The sequence below is a fragment of the Stegodyphus dumicola genome, chromosome 6 (genome assembly GCF_044657685.1).
Source record: "Stegodyphus dumicola isolate Sdum_Otavi_A_Nest chromosome 6, ASM4465768v1".
Classification (NCBI taxonomy): domain Eukaryota; kingdom Metazoa; phylum Arthropoda; class Arachnida; order Araneae; family Eresidae; genus Stegodyphus; species Stegodyphus dumicola.
Window position 1 is genome coordinate 229,362,382 of NC_140773.1, and position 23,499 is coordinate 229,385,880.

The 23,499-nt window shown below is 33.5% G+C and overlaps 1 protein-coding gene across 2 annotated transcripts in view; it reads left to right on the top strand.

Moving 5' to 3' along the window:
• Positions 1–23,499, top strand: part of LOC118182447 (multiple PDZ domain protein-like) — a 244,881-nt gene that overhangs the window by 160,057 nt on the left and 61,325 nt on the right. For both annotated transcript variants that reach the window (XM_035351789.2, XM_035351790.2), the window contains exons 4-5: positions 16,398–16,481; positions 21,492–21,618. In XM_035351789.2, coding sequence (XP_035207680.1) covers positions 16,398–16,481; positions 21,492–21,618 — 211 coding nt within the window. The remainder of the gene's footprint in view (positions 1–16,397; positions 16,482–21,491; positions 21,619–23,499) is intronic.

Sequence of the window (23,499 nt, forward strand, 5' to 3'; positions counted from 1 at the left end):
GATTCTTCCGGATTAAGCAGAACAATGCTTCTTCTAACTCATTTGCATAAAACGCAATACTAAAAACTCATTCTGGTAGGGAGTTAGTTGTAAGTGGGAAACAAGAATTGAAAGGAAAGGGTTTCAAAATGAATAACTGGCATAAAATCAAAATACACCTTACACTCTCACTAGAAAGCATTACTTCACCATAAACATAGCAAAACATGTCAGAACAGTTCACCCACATTCGAGCTGTCCTACAATGAGAAAAGGAGTTAACCAAGCTGCAAACAAACTTTCACTAAACTTTATTTAAGTATTCATTAAATAGCAATGAACCAAACAGCTCGTGTAACCTCTTCTCTATAACATTTTTCTCCTTTTAGAAATAATTGATGTCAGTGGGGTTTCTTTTCCGGTACATCTACTGCATTAAAATTCTCCATAATCGACATTTGTAAAATAAAAACCAAAATTATATATCAATTTTGCCTGTTATTTTCATCTTTAGCAGCATCAAGTCTACACGAATGGGAGTTCCTTTTGTTAAATTTAAAATTTTGCTCTTGAGTTAGTTTATTTAATGAAACTAAACGAGTTTTTAAAATTGTTTGTTTGTTTGTTTAACAATTAATGACATTTGAGCAATTCATTTTTTAGTAACCATCGAAAAATGTCCATTTGGATTGGAAATGGAATAATCCGGTTCATTGAAAACGAAATGTAACAGGAAATAGGATATTTTGAAAATGAAATTTGAAATCACGACATTTATGCTCAAATGCTTTGAAGCAATGAGTTTCAACAGAGATTCACAGAAACCTTCCTCCAGGCACAAAGGGAATCTGTAGTTCCTTTAGAAAAAAGGAGAAAATTTCAAGACAGAAATTCTATACTACCTAGATTATGTTACGCAAAATCATAAAGAAGAAGAAACTATTGAATATTTGAATGAAATTTCTAAATTTCTGAAAAGCTACTCACTTCTAAATTACATGTCCTCTTAAAAGAAGGAGTGCTCCTCTTAAACGTAGGAGTACTTTTAAGAGGGTTCATGGCTCTTTCTCCTCTTAAAATTAGGAGTGCTCGGGTTTCTGCAGGGTTTCATCATGACCACGAGATTTTATTTTCAGGGTAAGAGGAAACTTAGGTAAAGGAAAAGAAAATATTATAGCCGAAATATATTATTGAGAGCTAAGAAACATATAAATGCGGAAAAATTTACTACTTTACATAAAACAAGTGTAGGCGTAAGGTGAGAAGTTTGTCCATTTCCGTAAAATTGTATATTCAGAATCTGCACATAAAAAGCTTCGCACAGACAGTCCCAATAGACTGCACATAAAATCAATCAGCTGTTTGCGCATACTGAAAAACTATTTAAATAAAAATTCTCAGAAACTGTAAATCAGATTCTATAAAATTTTTATAATAGTTCTTGTTGTCTTGTTCATGAATTTCATGGAAAAATGTTTGCCACAGCCTCAAACAGGTTGGACTCCTACTTTCCTTTGCAATTTTGAAACAGAGCGCCCCGGGGGCCGAGGGTCTCCCACCTCTTTCTCCATCCACCAAATCACACGAGAGGACTTTCGACTCGCCATATATTTAGAGCGCCCCGTGCCTCAAATACACTTTCCATTTATCCATGTCTTCTCCGGGATTCGAACCCGGGCCCTTCGGTACTGCAATAGGCTGCCCTAAACAGTCCCCTAAACGACGTCCCCTAAACGAATCACGTTTTCTGGTCCATCACATTGACGGGCATGTGCTAATACGCCTACTTCCAAACGAAACTCTGGCTCCCATATGCGTAATTGGACGGAGACAAGCCGGTGGCGGGGATATAGTGTGGGTAGTGTTTTCATGGAACACATTACGGCCCATGATCTCCATAGAACAATCTCTGACGTCTCTGAGCTGCGTGAACATCGTTGCAGACTAGGTTCACCTATTCATAACAAAAGTATTTCTGGCGGTGGGAGGGTGTTTATTAACTGGATAATGCACTATGTCAAAAGGGTCGAATTGTTAGAGAATGATTCGAGGAACATACCAGAGAAGAGACTTTCAGGTCATGTGCTGCCACGCTACCTCCCTCGCAATGTGCGGGAAATGCAGGACCAGTTGGGGAGCGCTTGGTACCAGATACCTCAAACTACATATCAGCACCTTGTGGTGTAAGTGCCACGCCGGGTGCTGGGAGTTTTGAGGGGTAAAGGTGGTTCTACATGTTTATATATATATAATTTAATATATATAAATTTAAAATAATGAAATTAATATATATATATATATATATACATATATATGTGTGTGTGTATTTAATGACATTATTTTAAATCTTTAATAATTTTAATTATTAATAATATGCGTATATATAGTTATTTACTACTAAAATATCGAGAAATTTCTTCATATGCATCTGTAATGAAATTTTTGTTATCAATAATTCTATCTGTAAAAAAACGAGCATACATTCCATCTTTGAAAAACGAGAAACATACTGTGTTGAAATTGTAGTTTACCTAAAAGAAATTCTAATTTTTATACAAAATAAGCTAAACATTAAAAAAGCCTCTAAGGACACTTGTTGGTCTGTTAATCATTGGAAAATTATGTACTGTTTTAATACTTTTTTTTTCTTTTTTTCCCTGATGAAAATTCCTTTTCGAAAGCTTTATTTACTTAGTAATTAATTTATTTTGCGGAGTTGATTTCTCATGGGATAAATGGCTTTGGTCTTTGTCAGAAATTGAATTTTTTTCTTCATTGATACTTAGCCCTAGATGCCAATGAAACTGAGTCTTAAAATCTTTCTGAATTCTATATTGCAAGTTATTTTTCAGAGTTTAGTGGCATCTGTTTTGTTTTTATGTGTACTTTATATTAGTTCAATGGCTTTCTTCATTACTTTAATTTTCCAAGACTGGTATAAAATTTAGTAATCTTCATCATTCTGACATTTAAATGCAGGTTCAGAATAAATTGTTTGTCTTTGTTTTACGTAGTGATTCAAAGTATTCTTCATTTCCTTTCCTAAAACCTTGTATTGAATCAATAGTTCGTGAAGCAAGGATTTCCGTGCAAAGCTATCAATATATGATTAACTGATTCGTAATAGAGTACCGCGTTTATGGGTTCTAACCTTAATATTGCATTATGAAAACATTAAGTTCATTGCCTGTAATATTTACACCAGATTTTGAATTTGTGTCAGTTTTCCTAAACGTCGGCTGCAGAATTAAAGGGATATGAACGGATCATATTGATCCATTCTGTTTGTCACATGAATTGCCGATGCATTTACTGATAAAATGTTTAGGCTATTTTTTGCGATTTAGTGTTATAACTGTAAGGTTTCATGTTAAATAAATAACTATCTTATTATTTCATTTTGTGTTTTCACTTCGACTTTCGTCGGCTCCCACCAGGATGCAAATGAGATGGTGTATTTAAGCACAGAATTCTCGAGTTCAAAAAATAACCTTCTCTAACCATTACTCTGCTGCTTCTTCCCAGTGACTAAATTGTTTAAATGGGCTTTAGCTTTGCTATCTTAGCTGCTTCATCACTTCCTGAGGGCCTGAGGCAAAGCTTGAAAGGCGTGCTTCACTTTATAGGGTCTGGCCTTTTTAGGTAGTATAAAATTAACCCAGAACGTTAACCCTTTAACGGTTTGTCCCGGAATACTGTCATTTTAAATATAACCTCGAAAACGGACTGTCCCGTGTTTTTGTTAGCATTAAAAGATGCGTCAAGAATGGCTAGCCCGGATTTTTGTCTTACTTCCATCCCCAGATGCCTAAGGGGACAAGCATCGCTCCAACCCTAACGACAATAGGTAATGACCCTCAATAGCGCGGAAAGAACTCTTCATGATGTTTTATGATAACAGCCTTACACTGGTTCTAAAGAAAGACACTGGTTAGAGTTATAATTAAGAAATAAAAAATAAAAAAATAAGAAATTAAAAAGATTTTTATTGAATAAGCTTTTTATTTATAACTCATAAAATGGATTAATAAATTAGAAAGATAAAAGTGGTACTATTCTGCCATCGGGAGAGATTCAAGAATGCATGTATACACGCATGTATGTTTCTGTGTGCATATATGTGTAAACACATACATATGTTCGCACATATATACACGCATACATGAACACATATATCTATATACACTACATGCATACGCACATACACTTTTGAATTCTTTTCCGATAACAAAAGAGTACCGAAATTTATTAAGTAGATCAATATGAAAAAACATTAAATAATATTCTTTACTAAATTCATCTACAAATTTATATCATGAATAATAAGGAAATTGGCGCCCTTGATATATTTATAAAGGCTTACATTTCTGACACTGCTATTCGACTACTTTATTTCGTTATTTAAGTACCTACATTTTTATGATAAATTGCACATGAATTTTGTAATGAGGCTGGCTTAATTAATATCTTGTTATAAATTATACTTTGCTTTCGGCTTATTAAGAATTTCATGAGTTTTGAATAAAAGCTTATTTTATATAAACTTAATTTTTTTTTATCTGTTTAGCCTTAATAACACGTTTTCAAAAAAAGTTTTAAGTTGAAAAATCATTTTTCAACAATTAATAATAATTTTTTCACTTCCAATAATTCTCTTATCTCCAACATTTTCTGAGTTTAATAATTCGCCTAGAAATCAGAAGTTGCTTAAATGAAAAGTAGCGAATTATCATTTCGTCTTGTAAGTACCACAGAGAAAGGGGGTGAAGGATACTTTATTAATCCAAATAAAGCTTATCGGACGGCAACAACTCGTGCTTAGAGAAGACAGTATTTTTGGCTAAATCAAAGATACTGGATGGAGGCTAATGAAATTTAAGTATAACCCAAAGGCTTCGCAATATATCTAGCGTTAATATTTTAACTTCAATTGAGATTTTGTTCTGATTTTTCCACAAGCTATGGAGATTTGATTTCCTGTTACTGATTACGCTGTCAAACCATCAGGCTGACGAATAAATAAAAAGGCCTTTTAAAGATTATTCACAGGTGTCTGTGCATTTTACTTAGAATTTAAGATGAGAAAATAAGTCATTTGACTGCCTTAAATGTTCCAAGAATTAACAGGATGTGCAGTATAGGAATCGTACACAATTTCTGTAATAATAGAAATAGCGTTGAATGCTAAAATTATTATGACAGTTTCAATGCTATAAATTAAATGATTTAAAATGCGTTGATTACAGTAGGCACGGCTTAATAAAACACCTGTTTATATTAACATTTGGGAATACTCCCATTTGTGTACAAAAACATGGAATATACCTCGCTTATTGTAATCAAGGAGACGATTAATGTTATTAAAATATTGTAAAAAAAATCTGATATGTGCACCACATGATTTCCTTGTACGGAATATTAAATTATACTCCTTTTTTCTTGTATTTCATTTAAACTTATTGGATTGAATTAAATCTACTTCGTCGCTAGCTCATAAACCACAATAGAATAAATGCACTCTTTAAAACCCACTATATTTGTTTACCATAGCGACACTCAGGCCCAAGGTTCACTTAACAGGGCTACATTTCAATCATTTTTTAACTATTTCAATGTCTATGTCTCATTACTTAGTAAGAGGCAATCGACCATTAACGTCCTTTACCAATATATGATATTAGACTTTTAAATGCTTGAAGATCGAGTAAGTTGTATCCAATAATATGGAAGTACTTGTACACATGCTGTGCTAGAATTCAGAGATTACTAGCGACGGAGGCTCCTGTGCCGCCGTCCGTAGAATAAGTAAACTTAGAACAAATAAGGTGCTCGTATTTTTTAACTTAGTATGCCCAAAATTTATATCATCTTAAGAATTATTTAATCGTTGCCACATGTTCTATTCAAATATTATAATAAATGTTAAACGATGTATAAAAGAAATTAAGTAAAGAACAACAACAAAAAAAAAAAAAAAAAAAAAAAAAGAAAAGAAAGAAAGAAAGAAAGAAAGAAACAGTTTTTCACAGACGATTCAGTACTTCTCATTCAATTAATTCAGTTCTCACTTTGCGACAAGGAAAAAATACATAACAATTCAAAATGTCTGTATTGAAAATTAGAAAGTGAATCTTAAACACTTATTTCCTCGAATAAAATTCCAGAATGAATTAAGCACGATTTAATTAGCAATAATAAAAGAAGGCGTTATCTTTGTTATTGAGAAGCTTACTTTTTCTAGATTGGCAACAAATCGACTATTCTGTTGTTTCAAATGTAAACGAGCAATGGCCGACATGGTAAAAATTATTAGAATTAGCGGCACTTAAACAACTTTTAAATTGTTGATAATTCTAAAAATATTGCATACAGATTTAATAAAGGCATAAAAACCTTAACCGGAAGATAAGAACAGCATAATTCAATCCTTTTTAAAGCAAAATTGCACAATTAATAAACATATAAGAATAAAGAAACTGAAATCACTGAGCCGATTAACAGAGTGGATATATATATATATATACTTTTGGTGCGGCCGATTGCAACCAAAATACGAGGTGCACATCTATAAGTCATAGGAGTCCTATATACAAAATTTTAACGTTCTGAGGCTACTCGTTTTTGATTTATGCGAGATACATACGGACGGACGGACGCACAGACGCCACAAAAAATTATCTTGAGAATTCATTATAAATTAGTTTTACAATTTTTTGGGGGTAAAAGAGTTCTTTATTCTGTCCTTATGTACAGATGTCAAGCAAAAACATCGTGAAATTGCATTCGATAGCGGTGAAAATGGATATTTGCGTTGAAATATGCTACCTGAAACTTTTCGCGATTGCAATACTTCCTTTTTACTTCGTACAAGGAAGTAAAAACTAGTTCGATAAAGGAAAATTCCACTGAATTTTGAAAGGAAAAAGATTATATGTTGAGTAATGTGCAATGTTGCAGTCAGTCTCTTTTTCTCTTCTGTCGGCTAGTTATGACTTCCCACGCACACACAAATGCAAGCTAAAATCCAAAGCTGTCAGTCAAACTGTCTATTACTGTCTGGATCAATTTCCCTCTATCTGCGTCTTTTTACTATTTATAAATCGCAATGGACAGAGTTGACGAAATAAAATACAGTATATCCCGAAAAGCATTTGATTTATTTCGGTTATTCCTCTAGAATTTGGGATAAGATCTTTAGGAAATAGTTGTATTCTTCTGACTTTCTATTTATTACGCAGGTTTTACGTCTTATATAAAAGTGTTTTTTATATCTTCAGTATTGCGATTGTTTTAGTTATATGCTTTCGTTTTTAACTGTGTAGAGTCATTGAGTTTTCTTGAAGCAGGAGAGGTGAAAAATGTGTCCTCGCTGGGACTCGAACCCTGGACTCTCGAATACGCGTCGAGTATGCTTCCAGTTACACCACAAGCCATGCGGAAAGGAGGGAGAAAATGCCTTATAACTGCAAAGAAATATTTCGCGAATGTGAAAATACTTTGCGTTTCTTTGTGACCCGCTTATGTTAATATAACAGTTATGTTATTATGCGTAAGTTTAATTATTTTCTACTATATCAGCACTGAGTTATCTTTTCACAGATGCCACTGTATTCCATTGTGCCATTATTGTACGTGTCACCTACAGTAGCAGCTTTTATATGTTATGTGTGATGTTCGTACATGCTTGTTATGCTGTAAACAGTGCATACTTCCCTCAGTGTTTCTGAATACTTTTTTCACTGGTTGAATATATTAAACTAAAAGCTCGCATGACGAGCAACTGTTGAGTGGTAAGCGGCACGAAAACAAAAATACACGAATTCAACTGAATGGGTACATAATTATCTCTTTCCTCCAAGCGTGTTCTTCTCATGTAAGTAGCTAACATATGAACTTGGATTGGAAGATCCGTGGTTCGGGTCTCGGCAGAGGCACAGATGATTTTATATATTTTCTTCACTGAAAGCCGAATAATCTCTAGATTGGTACGCAAATTAAGATGTGTTGAGCGATAATTTGTTGCTACCGTGATTTGATCGACTGGGTGTCGTGTTTCTCTCTAATCCTTTTTATGTGGGACAGAATCTAAGAATTATCTCATTTCACCATGCCTACTTTAGTGGTGTCAATGATGATTAGCATGTTCAGATGGTACTGGAATATCCTTGATTCAGAAAACGGAAGTCAAAACTGTCGATTTACCATATTTACTGCTTTGAACAAACCTAATAATCTCTACAAACGTATTAAAAATATTTAAAAAATTAATCTGTGTTTGTGTAATACTCTTTATTACTTGTGGTTAAGAACAAAACTGTGAGGCTCATAAATTGGTAGATTCTAATAAAAAATTATCAGTTAGAGAATTGGTTGTAATTACTCTTACATACTGTTTCTTCATTTTGCACTATAATAGTTGTATTCTTCTGACTTTCTATTTATTACGCAGGTTTTACGTCTTATATAAAAGTGTTTTTTTTTTATATCTTCAGTATTGCGATTGTTTTAGTTATATGCTTTCGTTTTTAACTGTGTAGAGTCATTGAGTTTTCTTGAAGCAGGAGAGGTGAAAAATGTGTCCTTGCTGGGACTCGATTCAGTACTTCTATTGTTCCTTAATCTTATGTATTAATGCTCTAGAGACATTAGGTATTTTAAAGGAAGCAGGAGAGATGAAAAATCATCAAACGCCTTCGCCGGGACTCGAACCACGGACCTCTGGAATAGCGACCAGGCGTGCAGAACCACTACACCACGAAGGCACGCTAGGAAGGGGGGAGAAATACCTTATATACTCCCGATTTTAAAGGCAGACTGATTTTTTTTCCAGGAGGACCCAATCGCCAAATCCTGGGTGAAGAGAATCATCTTCCAACACCCTTTTAGTTTGGACACCACTGTAGAAACATTAGGTATTTTAAAGGAAGCAGGAGAGATGAAAAATAAGCAAACGCTTTCGCCGGGAATCGAACCACGGACCTCTGGATTACCGGCCTAACGTGCAGAACCACTACACCACGGAAGCACGCTAGGAAGGCGGGAGAAATACCTTATAATGCAACTCGTAGGTGGACGAATCAAAGTTTTATTTTTAATTACATATGACACAGAATATTGTGATAGATGAAAAAATTGACAAGAAATATTTTTCGCATTTCAATGTATTGAGCTAAATTTATGTAGCTATGAAAGTATTTTATGATTTAGTTTTATTTTATACGTTTTTCGTATAAACATTGCGAAACCATGATACGAAAATAAAATCATTGCCTCTTAAAGCAAGAAAATATTTATGTGTAATCAAAGTAACAAGAAGTCAGCGGGAATTTATCTCTTCCTCCACCCCCCCCCCGCCTGATGTGTCCCATCTCACCGATGGCGAAAATTTATATTTAATTAAGTTTCCTGTTTACTTTCTACATCCGATCTCATCATTATTTAAAAATAACGGAGCTGATAAAAAAAGGAAAGATTAATTATTTTCATTAAAACTCCATCATTGTTAGCAGCAAAGAATTAAAAAAATGCGTTTGAGAAGCCTCAAAATTCGATAAATTACATTTAAAATACTGAAAGACCTTCATTTGCATTATTACATTAAGATCTATTGAATGGAGCAAGCATCGAAATTTTGCAATGATAAATTTAATAGCGGAATAAGGATATGAAAAAGAAAATTTAAAGGAAATATCTAAGTAAAATAATCTGAAAGCTTTCAGATTTTATATTACTCCCAGAGGGGAGGTTGTTTTCCTTTACGCATGCGTACACGTTTCGAGAGCGTATGGACTAACGCCCCTTTGGGCTATAAACATTTAAAAACAACATATCTTTAGAGTTTATGACAAACATTCTCGCGCCCTGGAGATGAAAAATATTTTATCCCGTACAATGTGTTGCCAATGCTCGCTTTGAAATCGTTGAGTTTCTTATTCAAAAATTCGTTTAAAGTTATAAAAATACCAAATAGATCTTCCAGGTTTCTATTTTCTGGTGAAGGAATACGTTATGCAAAATTTAATGACTTCAGGTATGGTTGCTTTTTCCCAGTGCGAGAAACATGCATAGATTCATGCAGATTCTTCATTTTTTAATTTCTTTAAATATAATACATAGCGATAGTAGTAAATTTGGTGGCAACAATTTGAAAAGTCATACAGCAGTTTAAACTGATTCGACGCAAAATGCCATTTCGAAACTAATAGCCTTTCCGGGCTAACACTCCTTTGGGTTGAAAAGCAATTCAGCAAATAAAAAGAAATTACATCAAATTTTGAAATAAGTTCCATGGAACGTAGTATTGCCACTATAAAAATATGCGTGTGAAAATTTTTAAAAAAATCTGGCAGGCAGTAGAGGATCTAGAATTAGTTTCAATATTTGATCTAAACAAGGAAAGCAGAAAAATAAAATTAAATAAAACCGTGTGAAAGAAGTAATCGGATTTTTCGAATATTCTGTATTCCTAGTCATTTCAGAAAAGTTCTGCCCAATTTTTCTGTTTTACTATAAATTATGAGCAATTCTAAAAGGAACGTCTCTTATAGTTCTGTTTTGTACTTTACAAATTTCTTTCTAATCATTAAACATTAATTTTTAGAGTATTAGATTTTATCGGCGAATACCAGGAGTCTCATCGGACACATTTACTCTCCACACCCAATTATCATTATCGCTTGCACTCACCGTATTGATTTCCCAAGAGCTTATGGCAGCGGACTTCTTTTATTTGATTATTTGATAAAAGTATTATTCCTTAATAGCCCAAAACCAAAATTTATTGCACCCTGAATTCTATAATAACACCTTTCAATGTGCCCCAGTTTACGTATAATTTCAGAATTTATTACACTTCGGAAGTTTCAGTTATCATTATCATCATCATTATTCTTTTTACGGCCAAGATGACGAATGAAGTCTTTAATCTTCCTTTCCATATCCTGCGATCCTTTTCCTAGTTTGTCAATAAAGCAATTGTTCCTTAATTGCAAATAACGCATTCTAAAGCATACTGCGGTTATGTTAAACAGCGGATTACCGAATACTTATAATAAGATAAATCCAATATAATGTTGTTCCAGAATAAAGATACCAGCTTTTATGTGGATCAGTTTCAGACCTGCGCAAAAGAACTTCACGAGATTTAGTAGGAATATGAGTGAGGTCCATTTTTTCCAGCATTAGCAGTGGACTTTGAAATATGATGCAGTTCTACTGATAAATAGCACTGTGGGTAAAGATAATCTATTTCTTATTTGAAATTTGAATATAAAATATGTTCCTGATAATATGTGGAGTGATTATCAAAATATTACTTCAGTCTCTTTATTTTTAATTTGCCTGCCAATATATGAAAATCCTGCAACGATCATAAATCCCTTTAAAATTTTTTCTTTAGATTCTTTGAAGGATGCTTTATGATTTTTTCTCCCCTTTGATGATCATAAATGGATCTCTTTTTATTTCAATCATTTAAATACACCCAAGATTCGTCTACTGTTACAGCACCTTTTCAGTTTTTGTTCGGATAAATGTTTCTCATAAAGAATTCTGCAGCACATTCCGCGTTGGGCTATATGTCGTGGAGAAAGGCAATCCACATTATATTTTATTCGCCCTTTTTTACGATTAAAATCAGCCTTAATCACTTTGGTTACTATTGACAGTGAGCATTATTGACTTTGAAACTGTCCTTTGATTGGCGGATTTTCATTTTTAACATTAAAGCTCTTACCCAGAGCCGAGACAAGGACACATACTTCAGGTAAATCACTAGAAGGGGCGCCAAACTGGCCATACGGATTCGAAAATTACTTTAATTATGTTTTTCAATTTCTCAGTTATTATTAGGGGAAATAAGCTCCACCAAACTTAAATTAATAAAACAATAGGAAAAATTGCAAGAAAATCTGGAAATTAATGCAATGTGCGTTTCGATGTTATTTCTTATTTATCAAAAAAAATAATAATTTTTTAACATTTTCATCTGAAAGTTATAAATAATTGGCTATATTATTTTTCTGAATTTATAAAGCTTCGGTTAAAAATACTTAAATTAATAATGGATAATAAGATTTATGGTATAATTATGCTATAAGAACTATGATATTTTGATTTAATGCATTTACTTTTGCTTAATACTAATATAGCTCTTTTGATATATATATATATATATATATATATATATATATATATATACAGGAGCGCGTATTTACCTTTTTGCCTGAGGTGAAAAAATATCTTGGCACGGCTTTGCTCTTACAATATTGGAAACATTCCGGTTTTCCTTTGGATATATGTTTGGAACAATGTTTTCACTTAAAGCCAAAATTTGTCATTATTTTCCTTTTTTTTTTTTTTTTTTTTTTGACAACATTACCTATCGTAGCTTTAGATATAGAAAAACTATGACATCCAAATAGTTTTTTGATAACTAGATAGGAATATGTTTTTTCAGAAAAAGCATAAACATAGTATTCCACCCATTGCGTCTTTAAAAGAACGAAAACATGAATATGTTCTACATAAAAATCTGAGAACTTTTATATGTATGCCTTTATTAAAATTTGTATTTTTACAATTAGCAGCCTACTTGCGTAAAGGTACCGGCTTCTTTACATCGAGGTAGCATTATGAAGCTGACTCGTAATGCAATATTTGTGTAATGCACATTAAGATGCGCATTTTCTGTAATTAAATAAAATGTCATGTACTGTATTGCTCGTTTAGTTCATATTTTCTTTTTCGTATGTATGAAATTAAACGCTTTTTGATATTTTAAATCTGTTCTTAAAAAAAAAATATACAAGCACGCATCCAAAAACGCTGCACTCATACCACAACAATGCAGAAAGAATACCACAACAATGCAGAAAGAATACCACAACAATGCAGAAAGAATACCACAACAATAAAAATCTTGTTTTTCTGTAGAACTGCTGCATAATTAATACTACGTCAGCTCGTAGAACATTATCACCATTAATTATCAATTAAATACGGGTTTATTAAATACGGTACAATTTAACAACCATTTTTAACGACTGTTAATTTTTAACGACTGTTAATTTTTATTCTGCACTATTTTAGTTAACAAAAATCTGATGCATATACAACATGACATCTTTGTACGGAATATTAAATTATACGCATATTTCCTGCCTTTCGTTTAAACGTATTTCCTCGAGTTTCATTAGAGACATATTTCTCGTTTAATTAATTCAGTTCTCACATTGCGACAAAGCTAAAACACATAACTACTCAAAATATCTATATTAAAAATTGAAAGATATAGAAAAACGTAAAACAACAAATACATTAAAAACAATTAAAATTATGTAAATTAAAAATTAAAATTACAAAACAAGTACAATTAAATTTTCAAAAATGCATAATTAAAATTACATTTTCTATTCAAAAACAAGCAATTCCGCCAGCGGGTCAAGAAAGCAGATTTTTTTTGGCGCACAAAACTGAAAGTTTATTATTGGTCTCACTGGGCAACTGAATACACTGGAAACGTAGAAACTCACTTAATTTACTGTGGACGCTATGCAAAGTCAATATATGATATAATTTAATAACTTAAATCATAATTCCAGAATGAATTAAGCATAATTTAATTCGTAATACCAAAAGAAGACGTTTACTTGTTTTGTAATAAAAGTTATTAAAAATAAATTATTGTTGACGCTGTTGTTGCAGAGCTTAGTTTCTGTAGATTGGCAACAAATCCACTATTCTGCTAAGTTTTAAATGTAAAAATATATGGCTGCAATAATAAAAAATCTGATGTGTACACCACATGACGTCCTTGTACAGATTATTAAATTATGCTCAAATTTTCTGCATTTCATTTAAACATATCGAATTAACAGTTAACGAATTTTGAATTAAACTTCGTGGATAGCGCATAAATCACAACAGAATAAATGAACTCTTTAAAGTTCACTATATTTATTTACCATAGCGACACTTCGACGCTAGGTTCACTTAACAGCATTATATCTCATCGATTTTATATTTCAGAGTGCACAAAAATTATATCATCTTATCATGAAGAATTACCACACGTTTTATTCAAATACTATAATAAATTTAAACGATGTGTAAAAGAAATTATACAAATAAAAAAGAAACAGTTTTTAGCAGACGATTCAGCGTCTCTTACCTAATGCACATGCGCTACTAATTACTTCAGTTCTCCCTTCGCGGCAAGGCAAAAATACATAAAAATTCAAAATATTTTCATTAAAATTTGAAAGCTATAGAAAAACATAAAACGCCAAGTACATTTCAAACAATTAAAAAAACTATTTTTACAATTAAAATTACAATTTCTACGCAAAAACAAGCTAATAAATTCAATGATAATTCCAGAATGAATTAAGCATAATTTAATTCGCAATAATAAAAGAAGACGTTACTTTGTCGTTGCGAAGCTTAATTTCTTTAGATCAGCAACAAGTCCACTATTCTGCTAAGTTTCAAATGTAAACAAACATGGCTGCCATGGTAATAAAACTTAGGCTTTGCCGCACTTAAAAAACTTTTAAATTGTTGATAATTCTACAACTATAACATACAAGTTAACAAATTGCATATAAACCTTAACCAGAAGTTAAGAACAACATAATTCAATCACTTTTAAAGCAGAAAATGCACAATTTACAAACCTATAAGAATAAAGAAACTGAGGTCACTCAGCCGAGTAACAGAGGGAATATATATATATATCCCCTCTGTTACGCGCACCAAAAGTATATAAATATATGTGTATGTATGTACATACATTTATATACTTTTGTTGCGGCCGATGGCAACCAAAATAAAAGATGCACATTTATATGTTATATCAATCCTTGATCCAGTATTTGATCTTTTCTTTACATATATTTCTATTGTTCCGGTTTGAAAAGACACTTTTCTCTGCCTCTGAATGGCAACACGCAAATCGGTAGAAACACAATGATTTAGAGAACTCTAAGTGGCAACAGTCTGAAATTTAGAAGTTTTTTTTTTGGGGGGGGGTTGTGTGATGCAGCATGAATGCTGCGGATGAGATACCAAACTGGTTCTAAATTAGAATAATTTGTTTTGATATTATAACAAATTCTCTTTTACAATAGATTGAATGTTGATTTAGATAGAAATACTACTGGGCCACACACATAAAAATTTCGATGGGGCGTTTAGATTTATTTCGTTACTTTGTTAGATATGCCGCTCCATTATTGTCTCTTATATATAGGACACTTTAAAAGGCTCATATATATAAACACATCCAAACAATTATGTGCCGAAATAGAAATATCTTTTATGAACTGCAATAGCATTCCAAATATTAAAAAAGTTATCAATTGGTGCATGTTATACAGTGATTTTATTTAACATTACAGCGATTAGAGATAAAGTTTAGTAAAGGTACACATTTCTAAGAAGTATATTTATTGCGTTTAAATCGCTCAGTTCGTTAATGAATTACTTTCTTAATTGAACCGTAAATCAAACATTTTTACTTCGTCGAATGGCAACATTCTGGAAAATTACTACTAACGTTATATGAAAGACAAATTAAAAATCTTACTTGTTGGGAATGGCAGCACTTAACCAGGTCATGTGGATTATACATATTCTGCTAAAATAACGAAACGTAAGATAACCGGTTAAAAAGTAGGCAACATTCTAGATGTCAGTAAAATCTTATTTCTCTTTAAAACTGTGCTTCAGTTCTAAACTGTAGGAGATATTTCTCCACCTTCTTACCGTGCTTTCGTGGTGTAGTGGTCTGCACGCTCGGCGCGAGAGGCCCGTGTCGAGTCCCGGCCAAGGCCTTGCTCATTTTTCACTTCTCGTCTTTCCAAAAAATACCTAATGTCTCTACATAGGCGCCCGAATTGAGAAGGTGGTAAATGATGATTCTCCACCACCGGGATTTGGCGATTGGGTCCACAGTCGCCCTTTAAAAAGCGGATGTATGTAAGATATTTCTCCCGCCTTCTTAGCATGTCTTCGTGGTGTAGTGGTCAGCACGCCCGACGCATATTCGAGAGGTCCGTGGTTCGAGTCCCGGAGAGGGCATTACTCAATTTTCCCCTCTCCTGCTTCAAAATAACCTAATAGCTCTACAGTGGCGCCCGAACAACTAAAAGGTGGTAAATGATGATTCTTCACCACCAGGATTTGGCGACTGGGTCCCCTAAACCCCACTCACGCTTTAAAAGGGGGAGTATATAAGTATTTCTTTGCCTTCTTAGCGTACTTTCGTGGTGTAGTAGTCTGCACGCTCGGCGTGTATTCGAGAGGCCCTTGGTTCAAGTCCCGGCGTAGTCATTGCTCATTTTTCACATCTTCTGATTTTAAAAAATTCCTAATGTCTCTACAACTGTATCAAAATAAATGCTTTCTTCTCGTTTCAGGAGCAGATATGTGTCACAGAAGTTCATCGAGATGGCGTTGCTTACTCAGATGGAAGACTTCGAAAAGGTGACGTCATATTAGCTGTAAGTCTTTTTTATCTTTATTCTTTATAATTATTATCATTACAACATAATTCTTAGGCTCGCATTTAACAATTGGAATTACTGTTTTTTATATACACAAGTGTTCAGTTCTCATTAGTTAGCACTTTCTGCATTTTAAGCTAAAATAATTTATTAGCATCCATAAGCTAATCCTTAAATAACAAAATATCTAAAAATTAATTAATTTCGCTCAGAATCAGAACAGTGTAAAATATCTTATGTCTTCTAAAGCGGTTCAATATACGCAATATTTATAATATAAAAAATATAAGAGATAGACACTGTGGCGTAATTGCGGAAACATAGACGGCTGCAATAATTAGATTAGCAAACAGTGCATATTTGAAAACAAAAATCGGGTTGAAACTTCGGGTCGGATATTAAACAAAACCATCAAAAAATAAGTAACGTATTTTAGCGAGACTGTTACCTGTTAAGACTTAAAATAAGTAAGTGTGTTAACATTTAACGGAACTTCTACTGTGAACAAAAATGTATTGGGAATGATTCGTCTAAAACACACATTGCTTGTAGAGCGTTTTTTAGGGAATTATTACGACTTTCACTGACAACTAGCAAAATTCTGTATATCATTTCCTTATATCGTTTGCAGAAAAATTTGTTTTTTAGTAAATAAAGAATATTTGTTTGTTGGTTTTCCCAAACAGCCAATTAATTAAGAACAACATTAGACCTTAAGGCTTATTAAGTCTCGAAACGGTATTTTGCGTCGGTTTAAAATGTTCGTTTCACTTTTCAGATTGTTGCCATTAAATATTATCGTCCTGTATTATATTTAAAGAAATTAAATAATTAATAATCTGCATGAATATATGTATTTTCCTCCCACTGTCAAAAAACAACTGTACCTAGAGCCATCCAATTTTGAATAACGTAGTCCTCCACTCGAATATTGACATCTGGAAGTCCGAATTTGAAATCGGAATTTGTTTTATTATCTATTTCCTATTTCGCAAACGTTTAGCGATTTTTTATTAAAAAACTCAACGACTTCAAAACCAGCAGTGGCAACATTGTATGGAATAAATCATTTTTTTTTTATCTCCAGTGCAAAATCTAAATGTCTATCGGAAATTCTAAAGATATACTGTTTTTAAATATTTTAGCTCGAATGCTTTTGCAAGGTGTGTATTAAATTAAAAAGGGGGAAGGGATTTGGGTATTCTGAGTAAGTTCTGGGTATTTTCATATAGGACTGCGCGACACGAATTGAGAAATGCGCTTCTGCCGTCGACAGGATTTAGCAAGCTTTATTTACACTCTAATAAAAGAGAGTAAGATTTAAAACAATGCCTTATTTATGCAATAGAGTCCGCCGAGCCCATTTAGATTGTGATAGTGATACAGTTTATGTAACATTTACGATGTAATGGATGTGAAAAGTGCTTTTTAGAGCTAAGCTAGTATTGTTTGTAATATCAATAAACGGTTGGGATCACGTAGTGGGAAGACGGCGTTAAACCAATTAACCAAATGGTAAAGGCGTGATGCCCGTCTTCCCCGTTCCTAAATCCTAAATCCTAGTATTGTTTGTCGTATCTGCACCTTTATTATTCTAAATTTACTCAAAGATGTTTTTCTGCTAATATTGTATGTATTGTATTCTACTGTACTTTTTATGTATTAATGTTTAATCGCTATTTTCTGGGGAATTGTTGTGAGGTTTATCTATTTATCTTTAACTAATAGTTCATTTTAAGTTAGCACTTTCCTATTACTTCCTTTTCAATCTAGATTAGCAGATTTAGTAGGGATATGAATGAAGGGATATGGCCTTGTCATCGTGGATAATAAACTACTGAACTTTGGTAAGCACTTTAGATAAATTCAACGTAGATTTCAATTCCCTTAAATTAAAAAAGAAAATTTTCTGCAGACGTCCTGGATATGAAAACTACTGACCTTGGGAAGAACCAAAATGGTGATATTACCTATTATTATGTATGTTATTGGAGCTCGGGGATACAGAGCGATGATTATTCCATTTTTTCCATAAAATTAACTGTGGACTTGGACTTGTGGATTTCGTTTTGAGGCAGTTCTGTTGATTGATGGCATCATGGGTAAAAAAATGTATTTCATATTAAAAAATTGCGTGTAAAATATATTCCTGATAATATATGGAGTTGATCTTCACATTTTCTCTACTCTCTTTATTTTTAATTTGCCGTCATAGGAAAAATAAGCAACAATCGTAAATCGCTTTGATTAGATTCCCCTTCTTTAGATTCTTTGAACCATATTTTAAATATTTTTCCCACTTTGATGACAATAAATGGATCTCTTTTTATTGCAATCGTTTAAATGCACCGAAGATTTATCTATTGTGACACATTTTTCCCGTTTCGTCCGGTTAAATGTTTCTGTTAAAGACTTCTGCAGCGCATTTGGTGATATGTCGTGGAGAAAGACGATGCACATTATGGATTTTCACCTTTTTAAGATTCAAATCAGCATTCATCACTTTGTTTACAGTTGACACGAGCATTTCAATGATTTTGCTACTGTCCTTTGACTTAGTGGATTTTCTTTTAACATTAAAAACCGTACCTATGCAACATTCTAAACATTCAATTTTTGCTTGGACACGTACTTGGAACAAATTTTCCACCTTGAAACCAAACTCTGGCGTCTTTTCCTTTGTTGCGGACAATATTACCTTTCGTAGTTTTAAATGTCGAAAACCCACAGCTTTAACATTGTTTTTAATAATTAGATAGTAAGAACAGTGTTAATTTTATTAACAGTTAAATTTTTAGTTAAACGTCTTTCCTGTCAAATTCTTAACTTCAACTTACTACTTCCGGCCAGAACGTAGTTTTAGAATCACGTCTGAATGCATAATGAGGAAGAGCGGTATTTAACCGCGTAGTTCTACTTGCTGAGTTGGAGTGAATCAGAGATTCTGATTAGCGCGCGTCCGCCTTTTTGGCTACTCTTTCTCAAAGCTGTTATTACGCTCGGCCCCCCTTGATAGCTTCGCAGTCAATTAGCGTTAAAGAACCAATTCGGTTAGAATCTTGATAGCTTTGGCTATATCTCTTTTAGTTTAGATTAGTTTTAGTTTACTTCTTAGCCTCTTAAGTTCGAGCCGAAGTGTCGGCTTTTATTGTACACTCCAAGACGGAGTTCTGTTAAATCTTATCTGAATCATAAAGGGAATAATAATCTTATCTGAATAATTTACCGTTCCATCTTGTTGTTTCTTGTCACACGAACTCAAGCGATTATTCGCTTATCAGCTCTTAAAATTCTTCACCTTGAACTGTAACTTAGCATTTACAAAGTGAGGAATTCTACAAAGTCTTCATAAACTTCAACTGGCCTTCCAGAAAACGTGATGCATCTTCAAGATCAAAATTGTAGGATTGAAATTTTGCAAGCCAGTTTTGGAACTGGATCTCTGTCAATGCGTCTTCTCCATGCACAATGAATAATTTCTTACTCTGCTTGAACACCATTTTTACCTTTTCAGATACTAAAAAAGTCACATATGCCGAAAATGCTGCTTTTCACTTTACATATTTGAAAGGGCGCCAACCAAAATCTACTGCTTCGGCTGGTCCGGATAATGTACACGCTCTTACAGTCAAAAGGTTGTTTAATGTGAATCCGTTGTTTTTTGTAAATTTATATAATCTGTGTTTGAATTGTGCTGTTTCTCCAAGGAGATGGAAATTGGGTAAAGTAATATTGATTCCCAAAATTGTTAACAAGCAAAGACCCGTTACACAGTTAAACTTCTTTGGCAAGGTTTTAGATAAGTTGATTACCAATAGGTTGACACATCATATTGTTAAAAATTGTTCTTTCAACGAAAATCAATACGGTTTCACCTTTGGAAAGAGCACGGATGATGCGTTGTTTGATGTTATTAATTTTATTAGAACATATAGGAAAGATCAACACGTGGTTTTAATATCATTAAACATTCCGGCAGCATTTGATTCGGTCAACTGGATTTCATTACTCAACAGATTGAAAACTCCTAGAAACCTATTTTACTTGCTTACAAACTATTTTACTGATAGAAAAATTATGTTTAATTGTTTCAATGATACAAACGAGGAGGTTATTTGTAATATATATCGGGAATGCCCACAGATCACCAGCAGCACTCCTTTGTTCTGGAATATTTTTATGGACAAGCTATTGCAAAATTATATTCCTCATAACTAAAAAATTATTGCCTTAAACTGATGATATCGTTGTTCTAATAAGACATGATTCTTTAGAAAAAATCGAAAAGCCATATGATGAAATTTGTAGTGTTTCTAGAAAATTGGCAACAAATTCAAGAAATGTTAGGATTTAGTTTTGATAAGACTAATGCTTTTTTCTTTTCCAAGGAAGTAAAAAATACGCAAACTCCACAATTAATGTTTGGAGGCAAAAGAATTCGCTTCGTGGCCGATTTGAGATACTTAGGCGTCATCGTGGATAATAAACTGAACATTAGTAAGCACTTTAGATAAATTCAACGTAGAACTGATTCAATTCCCTTAAATTAAAAAAGAACATTTTCTGCAGACGTCCTGGGTGAACTGGTCAAGAGAGACCCAAACCGCCTTGTCCCAGCGGAACCATATGATAGACGGGTATGAAAACTTGGGTCCTGGGTGTGAAAACTACTAACCTTGAGAAGATTTACCAAAATGTTATATTAGCTATTATTATGTATGTTATTGGAGCTCGGGAGTACATAGGGGGGCAGATGATCAGGTAGAAAATGAAGGTGGACGTCATTCAAAGATCCTGGGCCTTGGCTGTTGCAAGATGTTTCAGGGCAGCCCCCAAAGAGGTTACCTTTATTCTGCCTGGTGGCCGCACATTCAATATAATTATGATTTTTTAATAACATTTTTGTACGTATAGGTAAGATTGATTTTAAGGGGACGTAAAGGAAATGTGTGCCGAATAAATTATAACCCTCAACTTATGGTTGTATTTCTGTGTTTTTCTCTCTAGGTGAATGACATCTCTTTCCGGGAGGCGACTCTTGCCGAGGCTGTGAAGTGTTTGAAGGAGACTCCTTCCCCCGTGCGGCTCATCATCCTTCGAGAGAATCCTCAGGCCCTCTTCACCACCAACGAGAGTACGTGTGCGGGATCGAGGCAAGACCTGCTACTCTATCGATGATTACACACCACCGCCTTCCAAACTTTCGTACACCTCACACACAAACACATACACAAGAACAGCTCTATAGCTCTCGTTCTACTGGGCCGATTGACATAATTTAACTTACGTTTTTAACGTCTCGAAACCGCAACTTAGGATATATATCAGATTTATATAAAGCATTATTCTAACATAGGTATTTGGACCAGAAGAAATCGGACATTTTGTTACGTGACATAGTTATTTTTTCCATATTTCGTAACTACGCCTTACCGAGAATTTAAAATTTGTGCAATATCTTCAGCTTACGACAAGAATAATTATTCACCTGGAAAAATTCTTAAATTACGGTGTAGAGACATTAGGAAATTTTTTGAAAGCAGACAAGATGAAAAATAGCAAACGCCGGGAATCGAACCACGGACCTCTGGAATACCGGCCCAGCGTGCAGAACCACTACACCACGAAGGACGCTAGGAAAGCGGGAGAAGTACCTTATATACTCCCCGTTTTTAAAGGGCGACTAAGGTTTTAGGGGACCCAGTCGCCAAATCCTGGGTGTGGACAATCATCATCCACAATCCTTTTAGTTCGGGCGCCACTGTAGAGACATTATGAATTTTTTTGAAAGCAGACAAGATGAAAAATAGCAAACGCCTTCGCCTGGAATCAAACGACGGACCTCTGGAATACCGGCCCAGCGTGCAGAACCACTACACCGCGAAGGACGCTAAGAAAGCGGGAAGTATAACGGTAACCAATTTTTCTTTGCCTTTCACTGTGTAGGAGCTCAATAAAAGGTGCATCGTTTATTCTGTCAAATAACTTTAACAAAATGTATGAATCATTAACTTAGAAGCCAAATAACAAAAAATCAGCGTTATATTTTCAAATTTTTCACAGGACTAGTTTTGATTGTTTAGCTTCTAAGTTAATATTTGTTCGGCATGTTATTGTATCTGTATGAATCATATATGGCTTTATAATCAATTATAATAAATATGCAAAATTTCAAAACGCTTAAATTTGTTAATTTAGTTATATCTTCGGAAATTTTGAAAAAAATTTCTAATTTTTTGCTGGTATACTTTAAGATGATGGCAAGAATTATTTAGGTTATAATTCGAAATTTTTTTCGAAAAATATATATAAGCTACTAAAAAATTCAAATTTTAAAACGAAATTAGAAAATATCTCGAATTTAATTTAGATTTAACCTAAATTTCAAACTGTAGAAGAAATCCAGTAAGTTTAATAAAAAAACAGATATTAATAAATACAGGTTTAGCACAAATGATTCATTCGTTTTCAAAAGGCTATATTTTCAAACGTATTTTACGTACGCACATGAAAGATATATGAAAATAACCACAAGTTCACGAAGGTGTTTTCACTATTTCAACCAAGTTTCTCGGATAAGTGGAATGTTGCTTTATCGCTGAATATCACTTTTTTGGCGAAAACTTCGTCCTCTATTGTTGACGCGGAAGTCTAGTCGACGAGCGATTATACACTGGTGTGCAAAACTTAAGCAACAGGTGTTCGTTTTGGCATAACTCCATTAGAAATCATCTGAGAGACATGAAATTCAGAATTAAGAGGTAACATTTTGTATTTAAACGATGACAAAAGCATAATTGCTCTAAAAATGAATACAATGCATACAGTATGAAATCAAACAAAAACAAACCTTATTGAACTCATAGTATCGTTACACATGATTGTCTGTACAAGAGGAAGAACAACAAGCAGGTGTTCCTTAGTATGGGATATGCCCTCCCCTTACTGCAATGGTTGCTTCGAACGGTCTCTCCATACTCAGCATCAGATTTTCCAACAGATCTTGAGGTAAGAG